Here is a 14,780-nt window from a genome sequence, read left to right on the forward strand (position 1 = left end):
AAGAAAGCCTAAATATACTGTCGCCAAAGTTTGTTTCTAAATGTTTTAATCTGGAGACTCAAGTTGCTAATTCTCAAAAATGTATTTATTTCTCTACTTCAATAAATGACCTTAACTACTGTCAATGTATGCACACATACAGCGACGGTAATTGTTTGCTTGAGCAGAAGTGAAAGTCCCCTGAGAGGAAGTGAGAGAGAACAGAGTGTTTCTGTCTGGTCACAAAGCACGTGATACGACACTCTCTTCTCTGCATTGATAGCTGTGCTTCAGGACGACTGTTCATTTCATCACGTTTACATTTGTAGCTCAACAAGCCACATGTCACTGTGTGTCTATCTACAGGGCCTTCAGCCTCAGTGGATGGAAACAAGGGAGTAGGCGACTAATATGATTTAATTAGGCTCCCAGCAGGAAGTCAGAGCTCCCATGGTGCTTTGCATCAAGAGGCCAATGAAGAAACACTTGGTAAAGGGCCACGGTTACACAATGTTTTTTGTAAATATGTATATATCTGTATCCTTTGTACTTTTTACAGTATTTTTCCATTTATATTTATATATAGCCTCTATTATTGTTTTGTTTATTTTTTCTTCATTGCACAATTTTTTGGGTGTCTTTTGAGTTTTTTGTTGTCTTTTTATTGCACTTCATCTGATCTGAGCTGTAAACTGCGGGATACATAAAGATAGTCTACTCTACTCTAATTCGGACTTAATTATTCGGAATTAAATTATTTGGAATTAAATTATTTGGAATCAAATTATTTGTAATTAAATTATTTGGAATTAAATTATTCGGAATTAAAGTATTCTGCTTCGTGTTTATATAGAAATAGTAATTCCGAATTGAGGTTGTCATGGAAAACACGTTTATTTGGCTTTATTCAATTACGCTTTAGGTCTGGGGGGCTTCTAGCGTTGGCTTCTAGCGTTGGCTTCTAGCGTTGGCTTCTAGCGTTGGCTTCTAGCTTTAACTTCTAGCTTTAACTTCTAGTGTTGCTTCTAGCTTTAGCTATTAGTGTTGCTTCTAGCTTTGCAACAATTCTATTCTGTAATTGTGTATTTTCAACTCTGATCTGATCTGTGCGTGTGCATTTATTTTTTTCTGCGTCAGAGCCGACTGCATGTGATGACAAACCCTGTGTACAAGTCCCTTCATGTTCTTGGGATTGTCTACCCTGTTAGAAGTGAAACAATCCAAACAACACACGCCTTAACAACCAGTGGGATCACTGGTCAAACTGGTCCACAAACACGTGCTAACAACGTACTTCCAAACCTAGCACCATTAGGATAACAGACAAGTATCTCTTTTCTACTAAATTGATATATTTTGTCTGTAGCTTCTCATATTATACGGTTACCTCTTCACTTTTGAACATCAGATTACTCATATGCCAACCGTGGCAAAGTGCAGCTACAGCTAAACTAGTTGAAAACGTTCAATTCTGGGTTGAAATCACATTGTGTAATCTTCCTGTCACATAAAATACGTGAAGGCCGTATAAACAGATAGTGTGATCTCTTTGCAGACATTAAGCTCGCAAAAGCCTCTCACAGTCTGTTTTTATCATTGGGTTTAAATCTGTGTATTTACCCCCCATACCCCATCAGTAGCTGAATTATTAACCGACACGTGCAGCTCTCAGCTCTTCAGTCGAGGCTTCATGCACTCATAATATAGCACTGTTTCAGTCTATATCTAGATTGTATATATAAAAACTCAATAAGAGGCTTCTTGTAGTAATTTGTGAAACAATGCAGTCCTTTGTAGGATTTGTTACATCATAAACCGTATGTACCTCCGGGCTAACAGAGCAGGCGGTAGATTAAAGAAAAACCCTGATTGGTTTTCTTTAATGTGTAATTTTTTTTAATTTTTTTTTGGCTATTATCTATTTCCTGATAATCACTGCAGTAAAATGAAATCACTATTTTCTCTTTCAATGTAAATGGCAGTAAAGAAGAAATTCAGCATTGCAGCTGCAAAGGCAAACGTACAGGGGCGGAATTTTGTGAAATTGTGAGAAATAATTTCAGGAAAATGGAGTCCTTTGAACAATTTGAGATTTAAAATGACTGCAGTCGTGATAAAAGTGTGGTAAAATTGCGATCCTCCAAATATTGTGAAGATTCATTGAATTTGTGTATTTAGAAGGAATGAGAGATCTACAACTGAATTATTTGGTAATTTACACAATAAGTCATGTTTTCTTTCTGTCTTTTTTACTTTCTCCTGGGAGCTGAATTGGTTGGTCTAAAGCAGTGACTGCAAGGACAGCTGATCTCCTACTAATGAATGCACTGAAAAACAGGCTTGAGTGAACTCTGCTTTCAGCTGAACCCACTGATCTATAACTGACCCCCCCCGAGGCAGGAAGCACAGCACTTCATACAGAAACTAAACAGAAAATAATTGTCAGGGTGGTGTAACATTTTTTATGTTTATCCTGTCTCCCTCTCCCAAGTACATCATGTAACGGTGAAGAATAGCAACACCCTCGAGCAGCTGTGGGTGGCGGCCAACACGGGGCTGGCAGCCTGAGATAAAGGCAGGGTGTGTGTCAGCTGGGGGAAGGGCAGGGCAGGGCAGGGGTGGTGGGCTGGGGGGCTCACACGTGTTGGAATCAGCTGCTACGAGTCAGATGCAAATGTGACCTTGTCAATCTGAGTTGAACGTCTCATTCATCACTCTTTGATCTCTTTGTAGTCACTGATGATCAATTGTATTGTTTAGTTAAGTCTAATGCTTAATTTGGCTCCCAGTCAGCCTCACAATAGACTTTAAAGTTCTGCTGCTGGTGTATAAATCTGTGAATGGGTTTGGTCCAGAATACATCAGTGACATGTTAGTCAGGTATGAACCCAGCAGGTCTCTCAGATCTATGGACACAGGTCAGATAGTGGAGCCCAGAGCTCACAGTAAACACGGTGATGCTGCTGTTAGTTGTTATGCTGCAAAGAAGTGGAACAAACTGCATGAGAGCTGAAGTCAGCATCTAATGTGAACATTTTTAAATCAAAGTTAAAGGAACTCTTTTCTCTACTGCGCATGATTGAGGGGGAGATTTAATGTTTTTACTGCTGATTTTTAAGCTGTTAAAGGTATTCTGTTGCACTTTTTGATCATGTAAAGCACATTACATTGCCTTGTGTATGAAATGTGCGATACAAATTCATTTGTCTTGCCTTGCATTAATTTGTAAAAAACAAAAACAAAGATAAGTACTTACGGGCAGTGTTTCTCTGCAGCTTCCTGAGGGCCCTCACCAGCCCCTTGTAGCCCTCAGAACTCTTATCGCTCTGGGTGTAGAGGAGGATCTTCTTGGCGTCGATGAAAAGTCGAGAAATTCTGACAAAGGAAGAAAAAAAATCTTGATTATTCATTAAGAAGTTCTCCTACACATACTGTATAGAGCAGTGATTCCTAAACTTTTCACAGTGCCGTACCCCTTCAGAACCTTTAACCTGAATCCACTACCCCCTACTCCTGCACACTTAAACACAATGATCTAAAGCCATGTACAATGTCGCCCCGTAGTGAAAACTATCTCTGAATTTTACCTATCCTGTAGAGGAATCATACATAACTAGAATATTTGCATTTCCTGAAGAAAATTCAAGTGAGGATGCAGGTGCTGGCCCACGCCACTGAACACTGCATTAACATTAGCCTAGCATTACCGTTAACATCATTAGCATTAGTTTACTAATAGAGTTAGCTAATATTAGCATTAACCTAGCATTGGTACTACAACCCCCTATGACAATTTGCGTACCCCTGGAGGCACTCGTACCCCACTTTGGGAACCTAGGATATAGAGTACTTTGCGTGGTTGACAACTGACTATTATTCATTGCAATAAAACCTAAACGCAGAGAGCTTTTTGTACTCACATGGAGTCGTCGAAGTTTCCCACAATCCCGGGACTTTCTCCAGGTGTGGGGTTGCGGAAGCAGGGGTTGTTAGCATTACAGATGATACCCTGCATCCAGGGCAGGGTACCCGCTGAGGGCATGGCCTTATTAGGAAAGTGGCCTGTAAAGAACATACACACACACACACACAGAGTTTCCTGTGATCACATGTTAGGGATCAATAATTTAACTATCCTGCTTTTTGAAGCACTTTTCTTCATAAACTGTCCTCATTCACACTCAAATTAAAACTATGTTTAACTTCATTTCACCTGTATTTACACTGAACACTGCAGTGCAAACACTTTAGACTGATAGAGTACACTTTGTAACCCTGCGTGGGTAGCAGTAAGCAGGGTTGGGGTCAACTACATTTTGAAACTACAATTCAATTTCAAATATCTATCTTCAATTACAACTCAATTCAAATTACATTGACTCGCATTTTTTCCAATATAAGTAAAATTATTATTTTTCCCCTGAAAGTCGATTACAGCCAATCACAATTACTGAGTATTTAATAAATAAGCCCATAAAACATAACCGTTCTCTTGTGTTCGCGTTCTGTTAGCATCTCTTATGATAACAGGTCGGTTTTGACCCATGTCTTAAATCAGCTGTAAAATACATTACAAAATATTAACTACCATCTAATATGTTTTTCCATCTCTTGGTTACCTTATTAGGCTTCCTTATCCATTATAATATTGGTTTTAATATTTTTGGTTTGTGCGTCTGAGCCTTTTTTCTGTTAGTATACCTCTCCATTTCAATTTTTTTTTAATTGTAAAATGATCCTCAGGTAAACTTGATATGAAACATATTTTAATAATTGTTAACTGCGTATGTGTAAGTCATAGAAATGTAACATGGTTCGCCAGTTTTGCGTTTAAATAAATTGTAAATGACAGTTTTTATAGAATTTTTATGCCAATTACAAATTACAAAGTAAATTATCTGAACTCAATTACAACTGAATTACGATAAAACATATTTCTTTCAATTATAAAAATGCTGTAATCATAATTAATTACCAATTACGTTACTATAATTATATTTGACCCTGGGCCTGCTTGTAAAAACCACAAAAACGCCAACATTTCTGCCTTTCACTATAAAACGTGCCCAGTTTATCTGCACGGTGCCTGTGGCCTTTATCAGCTAACATTACTGCTGCTGCGACTACTGTGTACGCAACTCATCATCTTAAATAGATAAGCACAGAAGGTCAGAGGGTTGGCACGTTGCATAATGTTCACTGGGTTAATTGGATTGTGACGCTTTTTTTTGTTGTTTCCTGACTTTAACTTACTAGAGTCTGAATTAGTGCAGCTGCTTTTTTCAGGATTATAATCTATTTACTGCTTGATTGTTGAGAAGAAATTAAAGGAGTTTAAGAAAAAAAAAAAAAACATGAATTACACATTATTTTTGTTTAGAATAAACTGAATGAAATCTCATAAAAAAATATCTACTATTAATTATCAATTAGTAAGTATTAAGTAAAGACCAGTCACACAAAAAACACAAAAATCGAATAATGTTCGCTCACAGTTAAGGCCAGAAAAAAAAAAAAAAAAAAAAAAAACAGCTCATGTAAATGTAACAAATTGAACAGAACAGAACTAATTTTTTTATGATCTTTTTATCTACCATACATTGTGGGGATTTATGGGATTAATAAAGTGACAGATCACAAGTTATTTATGAAAAGTGTAACTGAGGGTGTCTCGATACGATATTGATATTGGTCCGATTGCAGCAAATAACGAATATCGATCTAAAATCTCTAATATAATTTGTGTTTATTGAGGGTTATTCAATTGTAGAATATTATTATGTTTAAGGTTAACATTTATGTAAACCATTGGTTTATAACATATGGGTCAGTTTTTCCCATACCAACTGTTGCTGACTATTGTTCTTAGTAATATCACTTGATCAAGCCTTTTCTAACATCCTACACTAGAAAACAAGTAATATGTATCTATGATTCATGTCGATATTGTATCAGATGAACATCGCCATTGTCCAACACCCAATGAGGAAATATAGGTATCGTATCGGACGTAATAAAGCTGTAATCTTGTGTATTCTTCTGTTGCATTTAAGCGCACTTACATTCATGTTGCTCGTAGGGTGGATAGTGTATCCGCACGGAAATCAGGATGAAGAAGATGAACAAGGGCCAGATGATCTCGATCAATAGCTGGAGCTGACACAGGAAACAAGGAAAATATATATTTTATACTTAAAGTACAAAAAAACACAATAATAAACAACTTTATCATAGAAAAAGTATGTCAACCAGGCGCATTTTAGTGCAAAAGAAGAAAGATTGTGCGCTCATGTTTTTGTATGTGGAGGCCGCAGTAGGGCACCCGTGTCAAACTCAAGGCCCAGGGGCCAAATCCGGCTCTTTAGAGCATCCAATTCGGACCCGCAGGAGAAAGAAAAAAGGAATGAGAAAACTTGAATTATTGTGTAAATTACCAAATATTTTGAAATGTCCCAATTTAATGAAACTCCACAATATTTCACATTTCACATTTAATTGAAAATCATGAAAATAACGCAACAATTTTGCCACAAATCTTGCAATTTCTCACAAACAATTCCACGAATTTACTCTAAATTACACAGACGTTGGGAACAAAATCAAGAATTTTTTAACTGAATTGAGCTGATACTGAAAACTGGGGCACGATGATGCTAAAATTGTTCTTTATTTTTCACCACTTATAAAATCTGCGTCCGACTTTGAGATCAAACTGGTCCCTATTTGGCCCCTGAACTAAAAATGAGTTTGACACCACGGCAGTAGGTTATATATGGGTTAATGATGGGGGATAGGTTGAGAAGGAGCCACACACACACACACACAGAGAGAGAGAGAGAGAGAGAGAGAGCATTAGTCTGGTCTGTTGGCTTTAGGGACAGTGGGTTTTGTCCATCTGCTCCATATGTCCTGTTCTTTAGCCCCAGCTTTACGCAGCATGACAGGCAGACAGTACGAGGATAAATAATAAAGCCAGTGTCTTAGAGAACGCACTGGATCTCTTTGTTGGAGGTAAATGAACTGAAAAGTCAAGCAACCAAAGTTATTTGATGGACAAACGGCTTAATTGTGCTGCTCGGACATAAAGAGCGCACTGTGCTCCGGTTTGAAGCTGCGTTTGAATAACTTTACTCGGACTATGTGAGGGAAACCAAAGCGATTAACTCGATAATAATCTGATGTGTCACTCACTCTGTTGTCATCACACGTTTTGGCTGACTCATGGTAATCTGTAAACTGTTACTGTTTTCATCAAAGCAACACAGAGGCCCATCAGATCCCTGCAGTTGGTGATGGGTTGTACATCAAAACAATGAGCGTCGACAGGCTTACGTAAATCCATTGGACAAAGATTCCAGATTTAAAACCAATGCGACATGGACCAAAGCGTATTTCACGTTAATCTGACAAAAGCTAACCATTGTGACTCTTTGTTGATTTCATTTTATCGCTGATTACAATGCACGTGACTCCATAATTTTAGCCTATCAAGAGTAAAAGACTGAGAAAATACTTTTCTTGAAGATAAATTAATTATATATATGTTTTTATTTCTTTTTATTAATCTTTGTTTGTTTTGGAATACAATGGTACATTAAGATAATACAAAACACACATAATGCCCATCCTTTCTTTTCTTTTTTATCAGTAAAATTAAACCAAGGCCCTGAAACAAGGGTCAAACAACGACAACAGTAGAACAGTGTCTCTGACTGTAATAATAATCAAATACCATAAATGGTAAATAGTAATATGATAAGAATGTATATACCTGCACACAAACACATATGCATACAAATACACAAGAAAATTATATATATATAATTAAATTAGAAACAAATTAAGTCTCAAGTACAAGTGAGCACCGTATGCTGTTAAAACAATAATAAAAGAATTATTAAATAATTAATTAAATTTAAATAAATTCAAAATAGAATAAAATTAATAAATAATCATTTATATATATATATAGCCAAAAAAATGGTGTAAATCATACGTGTAAATTGATAAGAAAGACACAATTGAAAGCTCTGAAGCTGCATCTGTGTGCGCATGCCTCTGCTACAGGAAAACGACACACGGACACGGAGGCACGGTTAGCTTAGCATGTCGGCAGTAATACACAAAAAAAAGAGAGCAAAGGATCGCATTTTGTAATTCCTATAACGCAGAAATAAGTCCTGGTGGTGCTGCAAACAAAACACTACATTATTCACCATAAGAAACCACCACATCACCGAGTACGCAGCATTTAAAGCGAGAAATCAAGCTAATGCTAAAGCTAAAGCTAAGCTAGCGTGGCAAAGAGCCATTGGGCTGCTGTTGTAGACTTGTATTACTACTAGTGTGGAATTATTCTACAATATTCACTCATCATGACAGTAAAATAGACCATCTTAAATCAGTAATTCATCTTACAAACAGTAAAAAATGTTGTTAACACCCGATTATGCATGAAAAAAAATAAAAAATACCGTCATATACCGTGAAACCGTTAGAATCTTGAAAAATACAGCGATATACATTTTTGGTCATACCACCCAGCTCTAGGCCAAGCACTACATGTCACAATGAAATACTAGAGTGAAATAAAGTCCATCATAAAAATCTGATACTTACAGTCTGTCTCCGTCGATAGGTGAAGTTCTTCCACAACAGCAAACCCAGTTGAGTGGAGACTGCCATATTGGTGTCGCCCCAACCTCACTGAGTTTACTCCTGCTGCTCCTCACTGTAAAAAAAAAAAAAAAAAAAAAAAAAAAACCATCAGAAGCCCAGTAACCACAACACGTCTTAACGGGAAAAAGCTCAGCAGTTTCACAAGTCACGTAATCTAACTTTCTGTTAAGTGGGGGCTAAAAAGCTACAGTTTCACACAATCAGCTGACTGGACCACTTTTTTTTTTTTTTTTTTTTTACTTATTCCCCCGAGGAGGGAATTGATTCTCACGCAAACTTACGTAATAATGGACCACGAAACAGAAGAGAAAGATGTTGAATGTACAGTAAACGACCACATGTCGTCAAAGACAGTTTCTGTGGTCAACTACCAGTAATCAAATCAGTAAGAAGAATAAAAAATAACATACTTAAAAATAAATAAATAAAAGTCATTCAAGCCTTAGAATGAATGTGAATAAAATATGAATCCACGCTTTAACCCTACCTGGTAAACAGGCCAAAGAGAAGCAACGCGACTCTTGGAAAGTCAGCTACTGTCTGATGAAAGTCTGCTACTCGTCACCACCACCACACTCTCTGTCCAAAGATCTGTCTCCATTTAGCAGAATGAGTGGGTGAACATTGCTAGTAATCCTGTTATCTCAACAACGTTTGTCAGGTTACATTTACATTGCTCAAAGTCGAGCGTTTGATCATATGTTAATTAACCCTAAGATGAATCCACCACCATTATAGATAAAAAACAAAGGGTATTTTTTTCTTCATAAAACAACAAAAATAAAAAAAAAAACATTTAGAAAAGCCATGAAGAAAAATATTTGTTGGACAGGCAATTTTCGTTAAATTTACATTTTCCCATGTTGTTCATACATTTTTTTGTTACCATTTATTTTTTAAAGGTGAGACTAATTACAATCATGAAATCCTACTTATATGTGTTAAAATCCAAGAGTTTTGAAACATTGATTTAAGACATTTTTTAATGACAATTAAGGCCTTAATTTTTAAATGTATTAATTTATTATTGCCTTTGAAAACTTTTTAAGGATCGACGGGAATTCGTCCGAATGTGTTTCTAACTAACATCTTGTACCTAAGAACTTAAATATAAAGTGAAAAACAATGAGAGTCTCTGCCACTGAAGACGAAGACCTTTGTCTTTTACACGTGCGAAGAATGTGGAGTGTCAACAACAGCATCCGAGCCCAACTGATCAAGAGGTTTGCTAATGCAATTATTTTGGGAACAAAAGCGAGCACTGTTTTGTCTTTACTTTAACAACTGGAAGAAGAAAAAGAAGAACGGTGCAGTTGGTTTTTTTTCTGTGTGTTGATGAAATGGCAAGTTAAATCATTTGTGAAAAGCTCCCTACCCACCCAGTCACTCCTGTTAAATGTTTCATAAAGAACATCCATGATTAGATTTAGTGGAACAGCAGTGTGATAATTCAGTGCCAGAGTTCCAACAACAATGGTCTGTTTGCTCAGAAAAAAAAAAAAAACTAATCAACCCATTTAATCTACTTTTCACCAGGTGGTTTCACACTAATTCTCAACTTTAGTAATAAAAGAAAACCACATTAGTTTACATTTAAAAAAAAATCATGAGCTCATTGTCGAATGGTTATTTTATTATTTTTTTTACTTTTTCGCGTTCCGTCCTTGTGGGTTACCGTAGTCCCCTCTTTGTTTACATTTGTTTACCATTTGAGTAGGCTATATGTGTGCCACAGGCATGTTTCATTTTTTATTCGCACTATGCTGAGATGCTAAGGGAAGAGTTTATTATTATTTTTATTTGTAATGTTATAAAAATATGTAGTTATCTGATTTCTTTAATCAGAAAATTGAAGCTACTGTGAAGTTGCTGTTACATTTTGGCTTAAACCTGGGTTAAAGCTTGAAACTGTTGAATAAAAAATTAATAAATAAATCAAAAATCGAATCAAAACTCAAATTTTTCTTTAAAAAAATCAAAGATTTTTCTTTGCAGGCAAAATCGCCCAGCACCCTGTGGACATCTTTTAAAAACATTAGTGAGTAGTGAGTGGTCCCTGTTCCCTTCCCCCTCACTTAGGTGTAACACTGCCCTCTCTTTTTATATCCTCCCTATAATAAAGTGTTTCTTACAATTCCTCAGGGAGGGCTGGTGATGGTCATAATTACACAATAATATAAACTCATTTATTTAATTGCAATAATAAAACATGCAATGCCGTCTTTAAAAGATTGCACTTTTTGTAGTGTTGACCTTCGACAGCGTTTTTTAAAAAAAAAAAAAAAAAACATTAGTGATTTATTAACTCTCCAACGCTGGACGAATGAATGATTATACAAAGAATACATTTTAGTGTGAATAAACATTTCCTATACTGTCTTTTTAGCAGGAGAAAAAAAAAGGGTCAACCCCGTCCACAATGTAATCAACGTTGCCATAAAAGCACGCCACTTTGAGGCCAACGGAGAACACGGTGACCTTGGCACGACACCAGATTGTGTACTGGTGCAGCTGTTTTATTTCTGAGTCACAAGTTCAAAAGCAGCGCTGTCACAAACATATCTGACTAAAAGGCAATAAAAAGATGAAGTTCTGCAGACACTTTCAAACCAACACGATTGAAATCATAACAGGAGCTGAAGCAGATGATGACCAGGTATAGACTGTACCACCACAATAATGACTACTGTGTTTACCTTACAGTAAATCTACTTTTTCCTCCCCCTACTTTGTTTTCCACAACAACATAAGGCACATGGGGGGGGGGTGATTTAACTGTCCAGGGTTTGGGTAAATTATAATTGCGTAATTGATAATTAATTATAATTTTGGCATAATCATAATTGCAACTGTAATTGAAAAAAATCCATGCTGTTGTAATCATACTTGAATTGTAATTTAATTCAGATAATTGACTCTGTAATTGGTCAATAAAAACTACAATTAAATTACATGCAAGACTGGGGAACCATGTTGAGTTCTACGGCTTACAACAATCATTAAAGTATGTTTCATATCAACTTTTACCCACTACATTTAAGTTTTCTTTAGTATCGTTTTCATTTTTTTTTTTCTAATAAACTGAAATTGGTGAGTATTACTGACAAGAAGAAAAAAAAAAGCCTCAGACGCCCACACCAAAGTCAGTCATACCAATATTTTCATTGATTAGGAAGCCTAACATGGTAACCAAGAGATGAAAAACAAATGGGATGAAGAATAATATTTTTTTAGTGTATTTTACAGCTGATTTAAGACATGGGTCAAAACCGACCTGACCGTTATCGAAAGAGACGCTAACAGAAAGCTAACATGTTTTATGGGGTTATTTATTAAAGGCTCAGTCATTGTGATTAATTGAATTTGAACTTCAGTCAATGAGAACGTAATTGTAATTGATTTTCTTTGGAAAAATAATAATTGTAATTTCAATTGTAACTGGAAAAAATTGCAGCTCATCATAATTATAATTTAGTTGGATAATTGAAGACGTAATTGTAATTGAAAAATGTAATTGACCCCAGCCCTGTGCTTGTATTTACATTCACTCATGTTGTGTTCATTCTTGTTTATCTCAACTATGAACCTTCACTGGTTTAAATTGGGGAAATATTGAAAGTCATTTAACATCTTTTATTAAGGCTGTTTCCAACACAAAGCATGGGCTTATATGTTCATACAGGGTGTTTCTTTAGAGTTCAGTGATTGTATGACAATAAAGCATTACACAGGGAGGATTGGAGAGTGTTCTGCCTGGTGATATGCAGCCTAAATGGTGCAGAGCAAGTGCGCCCCTAGCGGTCAATACGTATACTCCTTTTTTTTTTTGGGCTTGTTTACCATCATTCACGTGTGACATCATAACTGCACAGCTTTTTTTTTCACCTCCTCAAATCAAACACCATTTTTATAAAAAACCTTTATGCACAATTAGTCATATAAATCCCAAACACATCAAGTCAGATTTTTTTACCATTAAAAAAAAGAAAAAAAAAATTATGCACGATGTCCTGCGTGAATTATGCACTTTAAAAATAAATAAATAAATAAATAAAATGTGTTTTTAATAAATGTACATTCATTCACATGAACAGAGAACAACTAGAAATCATCTCTGTAGGTCAGCCATGTATTGAAAAACAAAACAAAACAAAGCCGTGTAATACAGTTTAAAGAATAAATGTCACGCGCTGTCAAGAAAAGTCGACTTTTGTATTGAGAATTAATGTTGACATGACGAAAAACAGCCAAATGTCTGGGTCTCTGTCAGTGATTTGTGCCTATCCGCTTCATTGTTCTGTTGAGCTGGGGTTACTATCGGTCAAAAAGCTCCGCGATGCTGAAAATGCAACATCAAGTACGCTACAAATACCACACATGCAAAAATAATCAATCCTTCAAAATAAAACTCCAAATCAAGCTATTCAAGAACACACAATTCAGTCACGGCCTGAGATCATTGATATTGATGCAAATAATCTGTTGATTCACACGAGTATAACTTTGAATCCTAATTTAAGTTATTCATTGCACATTAAAGTATCTCTGGTATAATTTTTTTTTTTTTCAAGGAGCAAAAAATTGGCTGGAACAACAGAAGACTTTTATGCTGAAACAAATAACCGGAAGCAATGTATGTCGCTTTAGCTGACTTGACAAAGTACTCGCGCATCCAACTCATAAAACGAATACAGACACACACAAAGACACCGACCGTGACTTTTAACATTTTATGCATTTTACACAATAACATTTCTGCTAAAAAACAGTTCCGTTAATATGAGGAGAAAAAAAAACCACACCATATTACTTTAAGTGCTTGATGATAGATTTCATTTTTGGGGAAAAAAACCCAAATGTTATCGAATGGAGAAATGGCGTGAAGAGACATTGTCGTGATTTTTTTTTTTTCTACGAATCTAAAATGATTACATCTCTTTGTTGAACAAAGAAACAACCCCCCCCCCCCCCCCCCCACACACACACACACACACAAATCCACAACAAAGCTGTAAACTCACCTATTTCTTTCAATGTCTCACTTGTTTTTCTGTCATACACAAGTGAAATATTCCGTCCAAAAGTCAGAGAAAAACAGGGACGCGCTGCTATCCTTCTCCGTTACAGTATCCAAATGGTCCCTGAATCTTTCTGTGTCTGACCAAAGACTCTTTCCTCCAGCTCCAGGCTTTTATAGCCCAGGCAGCCACAGCTGTAGAGGTAACTAACGGTCACCGTCTGACGAAGCTCCCATATAAGGAAAGCACGTGTCGAGGCAAAACATCTCTTAAAGGGCCAGAGACACCTCAGAGCCCATCAGCGTTATTTCATTATCTCCAATCATTAGCCTTCTGCAAACACTTTAACACCTCATTCATGTCAAACTATGCACTTTAATTAGTATACTGTATATATATATGGCATTATATATTATTATTTTATATATAATAATAATAATAATGCATGTATTTTATATAGCGCTTTTTTGGACACTCAAAGTCGCGTTACAGAATTAAGGGATTATTCTTTCACTAGACACTTAGTGGTGGTAAGCTACTGTTGTAGCCACAGCTGCCCTGGGGCAGACTGACGGAAGCGAGGCTGCCAAAGTGCGCCATCGGCCCCTCCTACCACCACCAACACTCACTCACACACTACATTCATACTAGGCAATGTGGGTGAAGTGCCTTGCCCAAGGACACAATGACACATACCACTGAGGTGACTGCCACCCCACTGTGGCACCTGGAATTCTCAGTGGTCTCCCATTGACCTACTAACCTGCTCAGCTTCCGAGATCTAACGGGATCGGGCAATGACAGGCTGGTATGGCCACTATATATATATATATGAAAGTCTGAATATATATAACAAAAGTTTGAATATATATACATGAAAGTGTATTTATATATATATGAACATGCATTTATATATCACGTTAATGCCTTAATTGCGATTAATTAATTACAGAAAAAAAATTTCTCGCTAAAAAAAAAAAAACTATTCGTGTTAATCACTTCTTTTACTTGCACCTCAAATAGCGCAGAACCTTTCTCATTGCACATGTTTCCGGTATACCCATAATACTGATGCACCAGCTACAACGGTAGAACCTGAGGATA

The 14,780-nt window shown here is 36.3% G+C and overlaps 1 protein-coding gene across 4 annotated transcripts in view; it reads right to left on the reverse strand.

Annotated features, from left to right (window-relative positions):
- The window catches only part of LOC114461271 (ATP-binding cassette sub-family A member 1-like), a 50,460-nt gene extending 36,583 nt beyond the window's left edge, over window positions 1-13,877 (reverse strand). For all 4 annotated transcript variants that reach the window (XM_028443506.1, XM_028443355.1, XM_028443421.1 and 1 more), the window contains exons 1-5: window positions 13,680-13,877; window positions 8,599-8,710; window positions 6,042-6,135; window positions 3,900-4,041; window positions 3,236-3,354 (exon numbers count right to left, since the gene is read on the reverse strand). In XM_028443506.1, coding sequence (XP_028299307.1) covers window positions 3,236-3,354; window positions 3,900-4,041; window positions 6,042-6,135; window positions 8,599-8,664 — 421 coding nt within the window. In that variant the 5' untranslated portion in view covers window positions 8,665-8,710; window positions 13,680-13,877. The remainder of the gene's footprint in view (window positions 1-3,235; window positions 3,355-3,899; window positions 4,042-6,041; window positions 6,136-8,598; window positions 8,711-13,679) is intronic.
- Window positions 13,878-14,780: the final 903 nt, after the last annotated feature.

This window comes from Gouania willdenowi, chromosome 1 (assembly GCF_900634775.1).
Source record: "Gouania willdenowi chromosome 1, fGouWil2.1, whole genome shotgun sequence".
Lineage (NCBI taxonomy): Eukaryota > Metazoa > Chordata > Actinopteri > Blenniiformes > Gobiesocidae > Gouania > Gouania willdenowi.